This window comes from Tiliqua scincoides, chromosome 3, assembly GCF_035046505.1.
Source record: "Tiliqua scincoides isolate rTilSci1 chromosome 3, rTilSci1.hap2, whole genome shotgun sequence".
Classification (NCBI taxonomy): Eukaryota; Metazoa; Chordata; class Lepidosauria; order Squamata; family Scincidae; genus Tiliqua; species Tiliqua scincoides.
This window is the reverse complement of record NC_089823.1, coordinates 219,826,318-219,846,720: the sequence shown is the minus strand read 5'-3', so window position 1 is coordinate 219,846,720 and position 20,403 is coordinate 219,826,318. Positions and strand designations below refer to the sequence as shown.

The 20,403-nt window shown below is 43.6% G+C and overlaps 2 protein-coding genes across 2 annotated transcripts; both read right to left on the bottom strand.

Moving 5' to 3' along the window:
* Nucleotides 1–3,178: 3,178 nt before the first annotated feature.
* On the bottom strand, nt 3,179–4,027 carry LOC136645304 (UDP-GalNAc:beta-1,3-N-acetylgalactosaminyltransferase 1-like). The gene has a single exon (XM_066621538.1). The coding sequence runs from the start codon at nt 4,025–4,027 to the stop codon at nt 3,179–3,181; it is 849 nt and encodes a 282-aa protein (XP_066477635.1).
* A 6,658-nt stretch (nt 4,028–10,685) lies between these two features.
* LOC136644627 (UDP-GalNAc:beta-1,3-N-acetylgalactosaminyltransferase 1-like) lies at nt 10,686–20,403 on the bottom strand. The gene is made up of 2 exons (XM_066620649.1): nt 20,319–20,403; nt 10,686–14,049 (listed from the first exon to the last, which is right to left on the bottom strand). The coding sequence occupies exon 2, from the start codon at nt 14,003–14,005 to the stop codon at nt 13,049–13,051; it is 957 nt and encodes a 318-aa protein (XP_066476746.1). The 5' UTR covers nt 14,006–14,049; nt 20,319–20,403; the 3' UTR covers nt 10,686–13,048.

The window sequence follows — 20,403 nt, the reverse complement described above, 5'->3', positions numbered from 1 at the left end:
TACACACCAGGCCCAAGAATGCATCCATGACCCTCCTTAACACAGTGTCAAATCTGGGAGGAAACTGGCCTGCTACAGTAGCTCTTTGGCTTGTGGATCCATTTACCATGTAGGAGTGTATAGGAGATCAGGGACCCAGCTGCAGGGCTACAGCTGCTGCAGAAGTTCATTGTGGTGCCCGCAGCACATTGTCCATTCTAGTATGAGTCCAAATATGAAGATACTAATTTTCTGCAATGGATTTTCTATATTTCAAAAATTTTAGAGAGGAGTTTTCCATATTTATCTAGCTACCACTGCCTCATGGTCAGGTAGACCTGGGCTGCACATCAAGAAGACTAGTAGACCTGGGCTCTAAAGACTGTTCTGGTTGTCAGCACCCTCTCCCTGCCCTACTTCCCCCCATTCTGCCTGCCCCCATTGCCCCCCTCCCCCTTTGGGAAGGGGCCCAAAAGAAACTTTGTACCCCCTGATAAAATTCCTCTCAGAGGCCCTGGATAGTGCCCAATCCTTTTGCCACAACAGTAACCATTGCATCCCATGGTGGTGGGCAGTTGCAGAGATCTCCTCTGAGTAAAAGATAAATTGTTCCCTTACCCAGGGATAAGCCTCCATAGCTGCCATTTTTGACCACTGTGCTGTGGCACACTGGTGTGCCACGGGTGGTCTGCAGGTGTGCTGTGGGAGTTGGGAGGGAGGGAGGGTCATTTATTAAGTTGGCCATTGGGGGATGTGAACCCTCCACCAACAGCATGGTGTGCTTGTCAATTGTCAAAAGACTGATGGTGTGCCTTGACCATTTTAGTACCTTGTCAGTATCTCGTGAGACAAAAAAGGTTGAACCCCACTTCTCCTTAGTGTGGAAGGTGTTACTCAGATTTGCTCTAGCTAAATACAGGTCCGCGCAGTCCTCGCTACAGGATTGGGTCCTGGAAAAGGGATAGGATTCAGTGGCCACAACTGTTGCCAAGCCCATCCCCTTCCCATACCCAATCAACCCCTCCCCCACTCTTTCCCACCATGTTTTGCCCTCTCCCAACCCCCATTCCACCCTCCCCCACCCCTCCGTTCTGCTGATTTACCTGATCCGGCAGTGGTGGGAGATAACACAATGCAGACAGAAAGGCAAAGGACTTCCCACTGACACTCCTGGCAGTACATTGAGTAGCATGCTGTTGGAGCACCTTTTACAACTGGCGCTGCCAGCTGTAGGACCTGTTGTGAAGACCCATTGCAATGGAGGACATAAGCATAGAATTGGGCCCTGAGTTTGCCAGGGCCGGCAACTAAAATGAGTGATTTGTTTGCTTTTTATTAAATTGGACTATAGTTCAAAAGTTCTGTGTGTGTCTATGCGCATGTACACTTATGCACTTCCTGTCTGTATATATTATTCTGCTCAGTCTGGCCTCCATTGACTTTCTTCAGCTTCTTCGTTCTAGATCTAGAAAAATCCTTCTAGATTTTTCTCCCTGCCTTTTTATTCTCTCCTCTGTGTTTTTTTTTTCTTTAGCATCTTTCTCTCTCTTTAGTTCCCCAATCATCTTGCAGGTTTTCCATTCCTCACCCCCCTTTCCCAGCTATCTGTGCCTTTCCAATCTTTCCTTCCTTTTTTGTTTAAATATTTTCATGTTATAACTAAATATATTTATATCTATGTTCTGGACAATAGGCTACTGGGACAATAAATACCTATGGACAATAGGCTGCTGGGACTTAGTGGAAGAGTTGTATGTGTTTCTCTTTCCTCCCCATCCTTTTTTTTTTTTTCCCCCAAATTCTTGTCCATACCTTCCTGGGAGTAAATTTCACTGGATTCATTGGGCTTTCTTCAAGATAATCATACCCCAATCAAGCTGCAAGGCTGCAGCAATCGCTCACTGGGCACTATGTTTCCAACCCTGCTCTTTTATTTCATTTCGTTGTTTTTCCATGTTTCCCTGCCTCTTTCCCCTCCCCCCCATCTCCTCCATTTCTTCCCCTCTGGCTACATTCCAAGGACTTCAACTCTATCATGCTACTCATAGTGAAAGAAAATCTCCTCCTGTTGGCTCAATCCAATCAGGGCAAGAACTGACTCTTCTAAGCTCTCTTTAGGCTCTGTAGGAATCCACTCTGGTATCTTTTTGATCCCTACATTTTCTAGGCAGCAAATGGAAGGTTCCAGACATGAAACTCATACATGCGTGGTCCCCTATAATGGATTGGCAGGGTGTTTGCCCTTTTAAAAGAATGCATTTAAAAAAGTATTTTAAAATTCTGAAGGCCTCCTGCATTCAAATAAAGCCCCTCTCCTCATGTGTTTGTGAGTGTCCATTTTGCTACATACCAGCACCCAGCCCTTCGGTTCGGCATTAGAAGAAATGATAGTAGCTCTTTTTTTAATTTTACAATGATGAAAGTTTTATTTTATGGCAATGCTTATAATGTATTTGAGTTTTCTCTTTGCAGGTACTAACTTCAACATATAACAATAAAGGCAATAAAAACACACAAATACACACAATCCAACAGCTTTGAGAATAATCATACAGTAGCACAAGTCCCTGTTTAATAACTGATGACAAGCAGATTAAGAGTGGTCAGAACACAGTAAAAGGGCAGCAGTGCCAAGCCAAGATAAACAGAAATGCAAGCAGATCACCACCATCAACCACTGGTTGCTTACTGGTTAGTCACCAATGATGTGACTGGTAATTGATGTGAGGGTTGTATATTTTAGGTTTTAATCTTCCAATGAAGAGCTGAACGCTCAAAACATGTTGGGATTTATACAACTGTTGAAGCAAACAGAAATCCAGTAGGTGCAGGAGATATTTGTGTTAATCCAATATCTCCTGCACCTACTGGATTTGTTTGCTTCAACAGCAGCCAGAAAGAATCAAAGAGCCAAAGTGCATATATATATAGGAACAAGAACAATTCTGAAGCTCTGTTCTGGCCACAGTGGATGTCCAATATGTACATAACTAAAGAAGAAAGATGACAGATGTGCATCGTAGCTCTTCCTAAAGCTATTTCCTTGTTTCACAAACACCAAGCCAGTTTCTACAAATGCAAGGAATATAAGCTAGAAGATCAATGAAGCAGCTGTGCACTGAAAGTTTTCCACCCAACACTGACCCACAACTGAAAATGACAGGGCTTCAAGCAAGCAGATTTTAAAAATAGGATGGAGTCAGTCACAGGAAAGAAAGGAACCTCTTGTTATTACATCCCAGAACGCAACCAATTCGTCTGGAGATAAGGCATGGACTGCGATCAAGTGGCGGAACTTACAAAAATCAAAGCTAATTTTGTGAAAAAGGAAGAGTTCTGTATCTGTTGGAACAGAGATGCCCACATGAAGTAGACTTAAACAAATCCCAACATACACATCTTCAAATTTAATAGGTTTGACATGAGCCATCATTACATATATCCTGCGAGCCAGTCTTGTATCAAGGACATAACCAAGTCCACTGAGGTATGGAGGAAATATCTCAAATGGATACTCCTCATGAGAAACATAGGCTTTTGCATGAATGTTTCTATAACAACGGGCCTCAATTAATGGGTATCCAGTAATAAAGTTTGCTGTAGTATCGGAATTGACTAGATACTTAACCAAGTTGCCAGTATTAATGAAAACATCAGAATCGGTCTTCATGACATACCGAGCATTGGAGCAAAACTCAGTCACCCATTTGAAGGCCATGATGGTTTTCAAGGTAAGGTTGAAGTATGTGTCAAGGAAGTCTTGCTGGATGATGTCTCCATAGAAAATGCTTTCTTCTATTATTGATAAGCTTAAGTTAACATCTTTCTCCTTGGCATGCCCTAGTAAAAACAATGTCAGAACCTGGTTTCCCCACCAGAAATTTTGAGAACCCCATGATTGCCTAATGGCTTGCCTGGCCTTCACATTTGTAGGTCTTGAAGTCACCAAGATGACCAAAAGTATATCTTTGTCTTCACATTTTAATCGCTCACGCAATGTGAAGAAAAAATTCTGTTTGTAGACAGGTTCTTGCTTATAGAAATGCATAGGGTCTGTATGCTCTTGTGGTTTCGGCACCTTCTTGTCCTTGCACATGTACCATGTCATGAATACGAGCATGAGAAGACACATACCAGAAAACCCTATCCATTTCAGGTGTGCCATGGATAGGTCAGTTTTGATAGGACAAGCACAAGATATTCAGAATATTGTGAGATCAGGAATGCTTCATTACAGCCAATAACTGGGACTGAGAGAGGGGAAGAAAATAACGCAAGTTAATATGTGGACAATACAGGCTTTCAGGTTTATTTTACACCAAGCATCTCTGAAACTGTTACTAAAGGCATGGTAACTTTAAATGATTACTGTCCAGTCAGATTGCATCACAAAAGAGTTATACACATTAAAATTGCAAAGAACCATAGGCCAGTTAACACTTCATTACATGAGCGGGTTTACATATGGTAAGAACTGGACTCATGTATGCCCAGCCTACTGCGCAACAGACACCACATACAGGTGTGCGCCGCTTAACAACTGTTTGCTTAACAACGGGCCGCATATATGAGGGTGGTCAAAGTACAATAAAGATGCTCTTAATGAGGCAATCAAGTCTCCCGTAGCCTGCAGCAGAGTGTCTGTTTACACAACAGAGAGACTCTTAATGCAAAGGAGAGACAATCTACAGTAACCTGTGCAGCCAACTAGCCTCTGGCAGGGATGTCTGTTTACACAACAAAGACACTAGATTGGACTGAATGTTCACTTACTGACCTAATCGCATAACAATGGGGATCAGAGAATGTATCCCCATCGTAAAGTGGCGCACACCTGTATATGCATAAGTGAGATCAATAAAAAGGGTAAAGGAACTGGCATGACACACACATGTCTACTGAGCAGTGAGTATGTACATGAATCAAAAGCTTGTCTCCATGCTCCATTGCATACATAGCCTTCATACTAAGGTAAATGAAATGTGAATTGAACTTTGGCTTGCTAGCAATAATGACCTTGAGTTTTCAGTGATGGAGTGGAAGCCTACAAACTTCATTATGAATATATAGTATTGAGGTTTCACACCCATGTGAGGCTCCATATGGGAGGACATTTCATTTACACTGATTGCTACAGTGAGATGTAAGAATGCAAAAGTAACCACCTCACCTGTAACACAAAGAGTTCAGGTTAATGAAGGATGAATGTGCTACATGAAAGGCTCTTAAGAATTCATAACAGTCCAGTTTCAACTAGCTTTTCTCAGTATGGATCTTAGTCCATTTGTGTAGGTTTATAACCACTCATTTAAGCCTTTTTTATTTTTGAAAGAACGTGTGTTTATTAAGCATAAATTAGAAAGAAGCAGCAAGTGGGTGTTGAATTTAATATATTTGAAATAAAAATGTAGCATTTACACTGAATAATTTAGCTCAAGGTCTGAGAATATGAAGTTGAAAATATATGAAGATGAAGAAGAGGAAGATGGATGAAAATATATGTATGTATATAGAGTGCACCACTAGAAGGAACTGTTATTATTTCATACTAATGAAATTGGTAAGAGAGATAAATAATGTCTGCAGCTGCCACAGCCTACTCTTCATCTTGGCTTCAACTGCACTCTCTGCCAGATCAAACTCTCGGTCTCTCTCTGCCTTATTCAGAATATCTAGCTCACATTACCCCTTTCTCTGCTAAACCCTGGGGGGTGGGGGTGGGAGAGGAGTCACCTATGCTCTAGCCCAGAGGTGGACAAACTGCGGCTCATGAACCCCATGCGGCTCTTTGACATATAATATGCGGCTCTTGGAAATATGTTGATTGAGCTCCTTTTTTAATTACAATTAATATAAAAGCTAAATAAAGAAATTTCAAGCCTTATACTTATTTACCAGGTATAAACTGAAAGTCCACTAATGTTCATGGTAAGTAAATATGTTTCAGATTTTAAATGGTTCTTAAATATTGCAGCTCTCAAACCTCTCTCTTGTGGCACTCAAACATCTGTACGTGGCTCTTACATTAAGCAAGTTTGGCCACCCTCCTTGAAGAATAGCCCCTACTTGAAGACTTTGGCTTGAACCTAGGGCCCCATAAAAATGTTTCCAGTTGCACCCTGCTGCTCCTAAGGCCAGCCCTATCCAGTCCTCAGCACCTGTGCCAGTGGTAGCACCCATTGTGCCATCACCCAGGGCCATGTAGAGCTGGATATAGGCCCGGGGCCAAATAGTAAATGTAGGCCTCATCTCAAACGGTACTTTGCAAGTACCTTTGTAATCAATGCTATGTACATATGATTTATGTATGGGTATGGATGGGTACATGTGGCTTTTGTCACGAAAACTGGAACTGCATTTTTCAGGTTTGCAGGCACGGGGAGCCCCATGGAGGACTCCCTGGACCCCCCAGGACTGCAGTGCTGGCTGCAAATAAGTAGAAAACCTCTCCTCCCATCCCTGGCAACAGTGCAATCCTGGGTATCGCCTTGCTGCCTTCCACCTTCCCCACCCCTTAAAGGGGCATTGGTCAGTGCTTCCCAGGCTGGTGGGTCGTGACCCACCAGTTTGAGAACCACTGAATTATAGTATTGTTGTCTTGGGTCATCTACTAAATATTTCAACAAGCCATCAGCCAGTATTAAGCTCATCTGAATGCCGTGGGAATCTCCAGCCACTAAGGACCTTCCAATCGTCAGTGTTCCAGGGCCTGCAGCAACCTGGTGTAGCATTACGCAGTGCCAGGCTGGGTTATGGCCAAAGGCTGCAGTCTCTCTTAGGTTTGATGCCAACACTCCAGAATCTTAACCCTCTTGCAGTCTCCTGAATCTGCTCTCCTCCCGTTGTTCCACAGGGCCATAAACAACTGCACCAGCCATTTCACAGGGGACTACACTCACCCAATAGGGGTGCGACACTACCGGTTTGGGGCCAAAGAGCTTCTGGGCACCATCCCAAGAGCCAACACATATCTTAGAACATAAGAACAGCCCCACTGGATCAGGCCATAGGCCCATCTAGTCCAGCTTCCTGCATCTCACAGCGGCCCACCAAATGCCCCAGGGAGCACACCAGATAACAAGAGACCTCATCCTGGTGCCCTCCCTTGCATCTGGCATTCTGACATAGCCCATTTCTAAAATCAGGAGGTTGCACATACGCATCATGGCTTGTACCCCGTAATGGATTTTTCCTCCAGAAACTTGTCCAATCCCCTTTTAAAGGCGTCCAGGCCAGATGCCATCACCACATCCTATGGCAAGGAGTTCCAAAGACCAATCACATGCTGAGTAAAGAAATATTTTGTTTGTCCTAACTCTCCCAACACTCAATTTTAGTGGATGTCTCCTGGTTCTGGTGTTATGTGAGAGTGTAAAGAGCATCTCTGTAGCCACCTTATCTTTCCCCTGCATAATTTTGTATGCCTCAATCATGTTCCCCCTCAGGCGCCTCTTTTCTAGGCTGAAGAGGCCCCAACGCCGTAGCCTCTCCTCATAAGGAAGGTGTCCAGCCCAGTAATCATCTTAGTTGCTCTCTTTTGCACTTTTCCATTTCCGCTATGTCTTACTTACTTACCATACTTTTGAGGCTGACGTGGTGAGCATGTGCCTAGCTGCAACTTGGCACTGTATGGCGCATCGGAAACCTCTCAGTTTCCTACCAGGAGTTCACACACTCCAGAAACAACCACTTCCTTGTTACACATGAACAAGGGAACTTGTATGTAATGGGACTTTGTTTCCCAAAGGCCCTTGCTGTGAGCTGTAGCTCTGACCAGGAAAGGGGAGGGAGGCCTTGCTGGAGAGATGGTGAAAAGGAGGGACTCTTTCACTCCAGTTCCTCCCTGGGCCTTCACAGGCCTGCTCCCAAGCTGCAATTCTTGTCTTTGACCTTCAGAGTCCATCAATGGCTCCCTTGGCAAAACTTGTTCTTCTGTGTGTCCCAAGATTTTATCCTTGATTAGGCTTTCCAGTGTCTTACCTGGAACATATGTTAGGCTGACCAGTCTGTCGTTGTGTCCCCACTCTCTCCTTTTTAAAACTTGGCGTTGTATTAGCTATCCTCTCGTCCTCTGGCACATTGGCAGTTTTAGGGGGAAAGTCACATATTTTAGTCGGAAGATCAGGGCTTACTTTCACACTTGAGTTCCTTAAGAACACTTGGGAGGATGCCATCTGGGCCTCCCTGATAGGATAGGGGGATGTTCTGGGATGGAGGGGGGGTGTTCTTTTCCCTTTTACACAACACCACTAAAATTGAGTGTTGGGAGAGTTAGGACAGACAAAAGCAAATATTAATCGGTGGAACTCCTTGCTACATGATATGGGGAAGTCATTAAGCAGGGGATGGATAGAGTGGATAGAGGGGTGTACTTTTCCCTCTCACACAGCACCAGAACCAGGGGACATCCACTAAAATTGAGTGTCGGGACAGTTAGGACAGACAAAAGAAAATGTTTTTTTACCCAGCGTGTAATTACTCTGTGGAACTCCTTGCCACAGGATGTGGTGATGACATCTGGGCTGGATGTCTTTAAAAGGGGATTGGACAGATTTCTGGAAGAAAAGGTCCATCACAGGTTACAAGCCATGACAGGAATGTGCAACCTCCTGGTTTTAGAGGTAGACTACCTCAGAATGCCAGGTGCAAGGAAGGGCACCAAGATGCAGGTCTCCTGTTGTTTTGTGTGGCATCTGGTGGGCCACTGTGAAATATAGGAGGCTGGACTAGATGGGCTTTTGGCCTGATCCATCCAGGCTTTTCTTATACTCTTATGGTCCAGTGACTTATTAATCTTTAATTTATGTTGCCTACTACTGTTAAAGTAGGCCTAGATCAGGCCTCACAGTGATTCAATTGCCCGGTGTAATGCAGAGGCAAAAAAAACAATACCAAGGTGGAAAGCAAAGCAGCAGTTTTATTTGAAGTCTCAAGTGGGTCCTTGGAGAAAAAGCCTCAGATTGGATAGGAGCCCCAACATCCGGGGCAGGAGACCTTTTATACTGTTTGCACAAAACAGCAATACATAACACTCAAAATCACAAAGTTACCCCCCTTTACCCAAAAGTAGCACTCTTCACTCAGTACTTTTCTATCATGCTCGCTGCATGAGCTGGTCATATAGGAGCCTTGTGAACCTTCCTCCCAGCAGTTTTATTTGCCGAGTGGCATTGTAACTTGGTGTGGAATGTGTGCAAATTGCAAACCCTGTTGTTTTACTCTTTATTTTACTTTCTCAGCCATGTGGGACCTGGAGTCGCTCACTCGCAAGAGACATTTTATTCCTCCTATTGAGGCCTGCCAGCTTTTTGGTGTGTGTGCATCAGTGCTGATGGCAGGGGATAGGATTGTGGCCTTAATTCTTTGGTCACCCATCTCAGAAGGGGGCTATTTGGGTGCACTATCTGCCTGAGATCTTCTGCAGTGAAGAGGGATGCAAAGAATTCATTTAATTTCTCTGCAATCTCTGCAGTCCCCTTTTATCTCCCAAACATTTGCTCAAGCGGCACTGAGCAATCAATATGATGCTGATTTTGCTGTTTTCTGTACAGCTGGCATCTGAGCTATGGTGTGAGAAGAAGTGGCTTGGGTAGCAGTAGAAGCTGAAGTAGCTAATCCAGGAGGCTCCCCCAAATTCTGTTTTAATTTGTGCTATGTATTGTAACATGATGAGCTACAATATGCTTGTTCAGAATTGCTCTTCCAGAATGAAAAGCCAAACAATTCTGAAGATATCTATAAGGCAGCATGTGATACACAACTGGGGAACAAGTGACACTTATACTCTTATTTTGTCCCTCCCCCAATTAACTACAGCGTCTCTAAACTTTTAGGCCAGAGGGCCACATCAAATATCTGGCACAGTGTCGAGGGCCAGAAAAATAAATCAATTTTAAATAAATACATTAGAAAGCCTCAAAAAGCCTAAGGCCTCCAGGTTGCCCAATAACATCACTTCTGTTTTTTAGGAAAACTTTAGAAGGCATTCTGAGTGGAGGCGCATGGCCTCCTCGGCCCTCAGAACACTCTCCAGACACAACTGGAGCACAACTCTGGTCACACTCGGTTGAGCGGGCCGAGGCTTGCAGGGGTCCAGAGGCTTGCTGCTGGCCGGATAGAAGCTCGTTGCGGGCCGCATCTGGCCCAGGTTTGGAGACCTCTGAACTCTAGGATTGCTCATATAGAGTTCTCCTTTATGAACAATGCATACAATCCCAGTCCATTCAAATGAAAGTAAAGAGTGTGCATTTCTAATTCTAAATCTCACAGCACAACCCTAACCAACTTTCCAGCATCAATGCAGCGGTGCCAATGGGGCATTTGCTGCTTCCTGTGGGGGGGGGGCGGTCATGGAGACCTTCTGAAGAGAATGTTTGTTCCCTTACTTCAAGGCTGCATTGCGGCGGCATCGGAGCGAGAAAGTTGGCTATCAAAGTACAAAACAATATCCACAAAAGCAATATGAATGCCCTATCACTTGGTGAATGTTTTGCTTTTGAGGATTCTTTTTTTATGGTTATTTCTCCTGAGTTTTTTATTTGAAGCTGCCAACTTCAGCACACAATAATAAAACCAATACGGTCTGAGGATTATAAAAAAAAAAAGCCAGCGAACTTGAGAATAACCACACAGCAGCAAAATTTCCTATTTAGACACTAACCAATGAATGGCACACTAAAAAATAAAAATACAGGGTAAACAAAAACTGAGAACATTCAAACATTATTTATTTGCTTTATTTAAAATATGAATGCCCAGATTTTCCAACATTCAGTATTAATATTCAGTCCCCCAGCACCATCTTCTGGTGTTTACAATGCATAGGTGAAGAAGACAATAATTCACACAATATAAAAAATATACACAATATAAAAAGCAATTAAAAGCATAATAGAACAGCAGCATAAACAGACATGCATCACTCAAAGAATGCAAAAAAGCTTGGATAAGTACAGGTCATGTCTTGTTATCCGCTGGGGTTCCATTCCAGAACCTCTAGTGGATAAAAAAAAATCTGTGGATAAAAAAACAGTGGAAAAACAGATTTAAATACCCACTTCCAGGTTTCTTGCCCCTCCATTGCTCCTAATAAGGTCGTGTCTCGATATTCACAGGGGTTTGATTCTGGGACTCCCTGCTGATACCATAAAATGTATTAAATAAAAGCAATTTTTTAAAAAAAATTAAAAAGTGTGTTTCTTTACAATTGTGGTTTAAAAACAGCTATTCTTACTGTTGTAGAGAGGCAGTCAGCAGTTAGAAATGCAAAGGACCCCTTTCCTTTGACTGGCTCAGCTGAGGCATGGAATGATCACTTGCCTGACTGTCTCCCTACAACAGTAAGAAAAGCAGTTTTTTTTAATCTGTGATTTTAAAGAGGTGCATTTTCCTCTTCTCCAGGGATCAGCACATCCCTTCTCATTTACAGTGGCCATTCGTGTTGAGTCAAATCCATGTACAAAAAATCCGGGTGTAACAAGGTTGGACCTGTATTGGGAAAACTGATGATCTCTTGCTCCAAATGTCCTCTGAAATGGAAGAGTCCAAACTTGTCTGAACCCCCTTAGTGAAGAAACGAGGCTAGTCTCCTTCTAAAAGCCCAATCTTATCCAACCTCTCCCACACTGATGCAGTGGCGCCAGTGCAGGCTCCACTGCATTCGGAGGGGGAAGTTAAGAGTTCTGGTGAGCTCCTCAATGTAAGGGAACATTCATCCCCTTGTCCCGGGGTAAGCTCCAGGCAATGCAACAGGTCTACTCAGACCTGCACCTGCTAAATTTCTAGCACAAGTCCTAGTGGATCCCATGTTGGCAGATCAGGCCCAAGGAGGATAGGATAACCAACACCTTGAATAGGACTCAGGAAAAAATGAGCAGCCAGTGTAGCCCTCAGAGCAACAGCATAGCAGATCCAGCACACCAAGCCCTGGTGACCAACCGAGTTGCTGCATTCTGCACTTACTGTAACATCCAAATCATTTTCAAGAGTAGCCTCACGCAGACTGTAATTTAACCAAAATATCACTAAGACATGGACCACTGTTACCAGATCCGACTGACACAGGTACATCCTCCCCTGGCACACCAGCTGAAGCTGGGTAAAAGTCCCCTGGCCACAGATGCCATCTGAGTGTGGGTCCAGGAGGACTCCCAAGCTGCAAACTTGCTCTTTAAGAGGGAGTACCACTTTGGGCAGAAGTGTCAAACATAAGGCCCAGGGACTGGACACGGCCTGCGAACGCTTTTTATCCAGCCCTCAGGCTCTCAGTTGCTGATCAGTGCTGAGATGTTACTGCTGAAAGGGCAGCCCACATGAAAATTTTGGTCTCCTATCTCTTGAAATATGATCAAGATTTGTGTAATTCCTCTTCTGTCATTTGAAGCTAATGATTTCCTAAGTGAGAAAAGGTTCTTATTTTTGGTTATAATGTTTAATGACATCACTTCCTATCTGATGAGATCACTTCCGCCCTCAGCAGGCATCATGAATCCTATTTGGCCCTCCATATGAAATGAGTTTGACACCCCTGACTTAGGGAGTACCATTCAGACCAAGCTGAGGGTCTATCTTGCTAACCATTCTGCAGCAACAGGCTGTCACGCTGTTACCATTAGACTGGGGCTAGCATGCCAACTTTCTAAAATTTTATTTTTAGAATTAACCTCTTGACTTTCATCACTCTGATCTCTCAGCCATTTTCAATTATAGCCATGTTTCAAATTTCATCTGTGTGGTTTCCTCGTTTGTCTGATTTCTTCCAAACTTCCATGAAATTCTTCGACATCTTTATTTTTCTTTTATTTATTTTTTCTGGGTTTCACACACATTTGCATGTGTTATATAGTTGTTTGTGGTTTCTTTGCTGACCAAAATAATAAGCTAAATAAGGCTACTGTTTGACATTCATCCTTTTTTTTGTTTTGTTTTTTTCACTTTCAGCCATGCGCTGGTCCCTAACAAGGTGAAAGTGTGAGGTATCTAGTGATTTTCACTAGAAACATCCTGGATTGTTAGTTATTAAAACTTAACTATGGGGCTTAAAGTGAACTGATTTTAAGATAATGTGGAGTCAGTGACAAGGAGATGAGGTGTCTTTTGTTATTTTCTGCCAGAATTCAATCATTTCATGTGGAGATATACCATGGACTGCAATCAAGTGCCTAAACCTACAAATATCAAAGTTAATTCTGTATAAAAAGAAGAGTTCTGCATCTCCTGGAACAAAGAGGTCAACACCAAGTACATTTAAACAAATACCAACATAGACATCTTCAAGCTTAATAGGTTTGATGTGACTCATTGTTCCATAAATCCTGCGAGCCAGTCTGGTATCAAGAACATAACCAAGCCCACTACAGTAGGGAGGATACAGCTTGAATGGATAATCACCATAAGAAATATAGACTTTTGAGAAAAACCATCTGACAGAATAATTATTTATAAGCAAGTATCCGGTCATGAAATTTTCTGAGGCATTCGAGTTTAAAAGAAATTTCACCAAGTTGCCAGTGTTGATGAAAGCGTCAGAATCGGTCTTCATGACATACCGAGCACTGGAACAAAACTCAGTCACCCACCTGAAGGCCATTATCGTTTTTAAGGTAAGATTGTCATATGTGTCAAGGAAGTCTTGACGGATGATGTCTCCGTAGAGAATGCTTTCATCTTCTACTGATAAACTTAAGTCATCTCTTTCCACTCCATGGCCCAATAAAAACAATGTCAGAACCTGGTTTCCCCACCAGGATTTTTTAGAACCCCATGTCAGCCTAATGGCTTGCCTTGCCTTCACATCCGTAGGCTTTGAAGTCACCAAGATGACCAAAAATGTATCATCTTCACATTTTAATCGCTCACGCAATGTGAAGAGAAAGTTCTGTTTGTAGATAGGTTCATACTCATAGAAGTACATAGAGTTTGTCTTCCCTATCACATGTGGTGGTGGAAGGACCACGTACCATATTGTTAATGCGAGAGAGAGAAGAGACAGACCCAAAAAAATCCATTTCAACCGTATCATATACATAAGTCTTGAATACAACTGGAAAATGTTCAAAGGATGATGAGAACCTGGAGAGCAGTAAATACAATGGAACAAAAAAAAAATACATTAAGCAAGTTAATATGTGGAAAATACTGTCTTTGTGTTTTTTACACCTGGTTTGTCTGAAACCATTAGCAAATGCATTACGGCCCAATCCTATCCAACTTTCCAGCTCTGCTGTAGCCAAAAATGCAGCCCCTTGGTAAAGGAACCCATGTTCCCATACCCTGAGATGGCCCCAGTGACTGCTCCTTCACCACAGGATGCAGAGTACACCCTACTGGCACAATTGCACCAGCACTGGAAAATTGGATAGGATTGGACCTTACAGCCCAATCCTATCCACACTTTCCTGGAAGTAAGCCCCATTGACTCTAATGGGACTTACTTCTGAGTAGACATGCATAGGATTGGGCTGCCTTTCAGCTACTATCGGCTACTATATAATAGCTACTATCTCAGTATTTCTCAAACTGGGTCAGGAGCCACTAGGTGGGCTGTGAGCCAATGTCAGGTGGGTCCCCATTCATTTCAATATCTTATTTTTAATATATTAGACTTGACACCATAGCATGTAACTGCATTTGGCGAAATGTTACAGATCTGTACTTTTAACAAGCTATTATGAACATGGTTTTAACAATGATAGCAAATGGAACTTACTCCTGGCTAAGTGTGGGTAGGATTGTAGCCTAGGATTGTTAAAAATGTTGATGATGTTGATGATGTCACTTCTGGTCATGACATCACTTCCGGTGGGTCCTGACAGATTCTCATTCTAAAAAGTGGATTCCGGTACAAAACGTGTGAGAACCACTGTACTTTGAGTCGAGAACCTTTATTGGCATTAAAACAATTGTGAACAGAACATGCAATCTACCACAAGGTTCTACTCACAACATAAAATTCATGGTGGGGGAACACATGAGGATGTTTTCCTTAAAACAGCCAACAAATGGTCAGCAACCAAGTCAGTGGTAGCCACAAAATCGTCTTCCAAAAGGGAACAGAAAAAATCATCAGGAGAGCCAGAAAGGGCAGACAAGATTGGGTCAAGGAAGGTATCACGAAGTGGTCGAAGAGTGGGGCAATGACACAGAATATGAACCATCATATCGGGTTCCAGGGAACAGAATTTACAATTCCTGCAAACAAACGGAACATTATAGAATCTACCCTCGAAAACTGCAGAGGGAAAAATATTGAGTCTGGCAAGCATAAAAGCCCACCTCTTGCTTGGGTTGATTAGTTCCCTAAAATAATTGGCAACGCGGCCAGAGGATGGTAGCAGGCCAAAGTAATGGGGGGAGCAGGTGGGATTGATGTTAGAAAATAATAACTGGGTTTCAACTTCCAAAAGTCTGGTCTTGATGATGGAATGGGCCTGATTGAGACTAGTGTCGGCAAGTTATTCTAAGGTAATATCCAGGGATTGGAGTTTAGCTTCAAAGAGTCTGAACCAATTGGAGGTATAGGAATCTTTTAAAAGGTCATAGAGGAGGGGATCAGGCTGGGAGTTTAAATGAAGATGCAACCAGTATTTAAAGGCTAAAGACCACGCCATGGTGGAAGGGAGATGGATCCCAAGTTCCAAGACCATGGTCAATAATCTAATTAAATTTGGCACGCCCAGAATGCGCCTTAAAAAAATGGACGCTACCTGGTCCAGTTCTTTATTTGCGGCCTCAATCCATATGGGAACTCCATACAGGAGTTGGCTAAGAGTTTAACTTGAAATACCTGGAGGGCTGCAGGAATATATTGGTTTCCACAATTGAAGTGGAAACGAGCTACTGCGTTAAGGTGAAGTGTTGTTGAAAAAATAGCCAATTTCCTATGGACAGACCAACTAAGGCGGTGATGAAAAGTGATTCCAAGGTACTTAAAGGATTTTACTTGCTGGAAGGAATCATTACCAATTTTCCATGAGACCGGCGCCCATGACTTGGAGAAGACCAAAATTTTGGTCTTCTCCAAACCACTGTACTTTCAGGTTACTTCTCACCATGAACAAACATGCGCACAAACATTGCCACTAATCTTGGACAGGTTTACACTGTTTGACTGCGGGCAGATCTACATGCAGTAAGTTCTGGGCTTATACTTGCAACTGCACATAGAACAGCACATGTATATGCATAACTACGTATGTTAAGTGAGATCCCATGAAGGGACTGGCAAGATGCATAAGTGTACTTATGGGGAGGGGGTATGAGCCTTTTTCCTCCTGCCTCCTTTTTGGGGGGGGGGAGGTACTCTGTTGGCTGCTATTGTAAGACAAAAGGCACAATCCTAGCTAGGTCTATTCAGAAGTAAGTCCTATTGTGCTCAATGGGACTTACTCCCAGGAAAGTGGGGTTAGGATTCCAGCCAAACAGTCTCTATGTCTCAGTTTGGATCAGTTTGCAATTAGCAGATACACACAAAACAAAGTCTTCCCCTCCTGCAAATTCATCACTTCCCCCCTCCCTTTCCAAAACCCTCCAGGTGTGCTGCTAACAAACTCCGGGCACAATCCTAACCAGGTCTACTCAGAAGTAAGTCCTATTTTGTTCAGTGGGGTTTACGCTTAGGTAAGTGTGGTTAGGATTGCAGCATCAGAGTGCTGGCAGCCTTGTTTCTAGTGTATAATTATAACACCTTCATCCCCATTTTGGGGGTAACTGAGGTGAGGTGTTATAATGGGGAGCCGTGGCCAATGGCTACAAGGATCAGAAAAGTTTGAGAACCACTGTTGTATGCTATTGCACTGGACTTATCTGATGCAGGAAGTGGACTGCCTACTGGGCACATGGCTGAGTGCAGGCTGAGAAGATCAAAAAGGGCAAGATGTGTTCGAGCGGAGAGCACCTGCACACACTGGAGTGGCCGAGGAGCAGCCAGGCACAGGAAGTATCTTCAGGATCCTTCCTACCTCTCAGAAGAGGATGCTTAAGAGCCAGATGGCAACCAATCTGGGTGGGTGACACCATAAGAACAGCCCCACTGGATCAGGCCATAGGCCCATCTAGTCCAGCTTCCTCTATCTCACAGCGGCCCACCAAATGCCCCAGGGAGCACACCAGATAACAAGAGACCTGCAAGGCCTCCTGGGAATTGTAGTTTAAGAACACAACAACAGCCCCACTGGATAGGCCATAGGCCCATCTAGTCCAGCTTCCTGTATCTCACAGTGGCCCACCAAATGCCCCAGGGAGCACACCAGATAACAAGAGACCTGCATCCTGGTGCCCTCCCTTGCATCTGGCATACTGACATAGCCCATTTCTAAAATCAGGAGGTTGCGCATACACATCATGGATTGTACCCCATAATGGATTTTTCCTCCAGAAACTTGTCCAATCCCCCCTTAAAGGCATCAAGGCCCAGAAAGGGGGGAGGCCCAGCCAAGGCCAAGAGAATGTAAAGAGAAACCAGGGAGGAGAAAGGACTGGAGAAGGCCCTGACGAGAAATATTTATTTAGTTTTGATAGAATGGAAGAGCTTATTAATTTAATTTAAAAGCAGATCAAAGAAGATTTGATTTTGAATCTCTTTGAAATATAAATCTTGCATTTACACTGAAGACTGCAGCTTAAAGGCTATGGAAGCACTTCCCAAACTGAGGGTTGTAATAAGAAATGGAGCTATTCCCCAAACAGGAAGAAAGGTGAAGGCACTTCAGCCATTTCTGCCTAATGTTGCCTATACGCAACATGGATCAAATGTGAACACCTGTGGGAGTTGTAGTCTCTGTGAGTACTTCCATAGCAGCAACCCTCACAAGCTCCTTTCTTCCTATTTGGAGAACAGCTCTGTTTCTGTGCCTGCCTTAGAAATGGGGAAAAAGTTCTTTTCTTTTTTCCTGTTCAGGGGCTGGATTTTTCATGACCCACTATTTTTCCCCTGTTTGGAGAAGGGAAAAGATAGCATCTTTTCTGTGCTGTCTCTGCCAATATTAGCAAAGAGTAGCTAAGTTCTTTTTGGGAGCTGCCTCCTGAGGGTCAGAATTATTTTTTTTCCTGAAATGCTCCATAGTTGCTTTAATCTGGACATTGTGAGAGGGAAAATGGTAGCCCCCATGAAAACACAACAGCCCCAGTTAGTGTCCACCGTCCTTGCCCCCATGCCCTGGATCAATGAAACACGCAGGAGGGGAGGGGACATGGACATTTATTTTTATTTATTTTTCACATTTTTATATCACCTTTCCTCCAAAGAGCTCAGGGCAGGGTACACAGCTGCTCCCCTCCTTTTGTCCTCACAACAACCCTGTGAGTTGGGGGAAGCTAAGAGAAAGTGACAGGCCCAAGGTCACCCAGGAAGCTTTGTGGCTGAGGGGGGGATTTGAACCTAGATCTTCCAGGTCTAAGTCCACCTCCCAAACCACTACCACCACCCTGGCTCTCTGGGAAATTGCTGGGAGGTAGCCACCAGGAGGAATTCTGATACTCCTTTTCAACTTTAAAAACTTTTAAAAAGAATAAAAGACCCACTGCTCTGCTGTGCTTCAAGATAAGCCCCACTCCTGCCACCAAGTACAAAAACAAATAGGGGTTATGAACAAACTTAATAATTCACGTGCTGTTCAGTTTGACTCATATAGAGACCCTCATTTAGAAATGAATAAAAATTGAACTGAATTGCCCCAATTCAGTTTGTTTTTATTTGTACCAAAATGAATGCATACCTGAATGAGAACAAAGTGCTTATTTCTGATCATCACCAGCTTAATGACATCACCTCCGGCCCCAGGGTGGATCCTGATAGGCTGTTTTAAAAAATGGGTTGCTGCAGTAAAATGTTTGAACCTTTGAGAACCTGGGCTGGTCTGAGAATATGAAGGTGTCTAATGCTTTCCCTTCATCACTAGAGGGCACTGTTCCTTTATGTACATAGTAAAGATAAATAACTGTAAGAGCAGTTACAGTTATTTATCTCTTGCTAGCAAAATGTGCCCATGTGCAAAGTTGCCAGATTTTATTAGTCTGTCTGCATAGTTCTTTTTTTTTCCCTACCAGTATTATCTGAGCCAGATCAAAGTGCTTCTTCATCTGACCCAAACCCCCTAAGAAAGTGAATCTAAAATGGGTTCTAGAAAATAAACTGTGAACAATAAGATATGCACACAGACCAATAGTGGGTAGCAAAGTTCTACTGGCAGAGTGAACCAAGGGTGCACTCACACACCAAAGCCCTAGGTATGTTCAGCGAGAATCTGTTTTGTGCTTTCACACAAGCAAAGAGGATAATAACCTGGGTTTCTTAATTTTGTCTTCTGCATTTGGCATACGGTACTATGTTTAAGAACACAGATGTTTTAGGGGTCTTTTTTAAACATTCTAACATTATTCTTCATCCAGAGAATTTCTGTAAAACTGTAAGAGCTGCCCTGCACTGAGATTGTCTCATGACAGTTGCTATCCCTCACTGGCAATTTTCATGCAGAGAGTGGATCACCTATCAGGGATCCATTGAGCTGTTGCCTGCTTTGAACAGGGGGGTTGGCCTAGATGACCTCCTAAGTGCCTTCCAACTGTAATAATGCTATGATTCAAGTAGGAACATATAGTTAGTATCTTCACATAAACCAGGGATCATAACTATCTAAAGTAAGGTGCAGGAAGGTATACACACAGTGTACGTGTTTTCTCAGAATTAACCCATTTTTGCCTGGCCCACAAATGTAAATGTTTGGGCCCTATTGGGTATATGGATCGTTGGGCAGATGCCACTTTGTTCAGTGGAGGCTTACTCCTGGGTAAGCATGCACAGGATTAAAGCCTTCAACTTACTGAGAGGTACGCTGTCTTTCTATTTGGGGTCTGAATACATGCAAGAAACAGGAACCAGGTTTCCATACAGGGAAAAAGCCTTCCTATGAAAGCCCCTACCAAAATAAACTGCCCTTTCAAGGTGCTGCCAGCCAGACCTTGAACATGATGCAAGGTGCATCATATTTAAGGGTATTTAAAAGTGACCTGCAATGCTGGAAGTTGCAAATGCAAGAAGATTCCAGCAGGACCTGCAGCCCCAACTGACGCCAGACTAAACAAAAAGAGGACAGGTTTGGAAAAAAATTCTAGGGGGGGGGGGTAAACTGCTGGCTGGGGGTGGAAAAACCCCCTGGCCCCTCCTAGCTATGGCCCTGGTCTAGATGGCAAAGGAGCCACTCCGGATTCCTTCTCCAGCCCCCAGCCTCGCCCCTGACCCTTGTTTTCTGCCTGCAAAGCTGGCTCTTGCTCTGCTCCCCATCACCCAGGCGCGCTGCCTCCTTTGGTCCTGCCCGCTGCTCCTGCTGAGCGTGCAAACTCACCTGCAGCCTCACCTACTGCTGGTATCCAGGCACAGAGGAAGCGAGGGCATGGCCCAAGCTACGAACGTTCCGGGTTGTTGCGAAG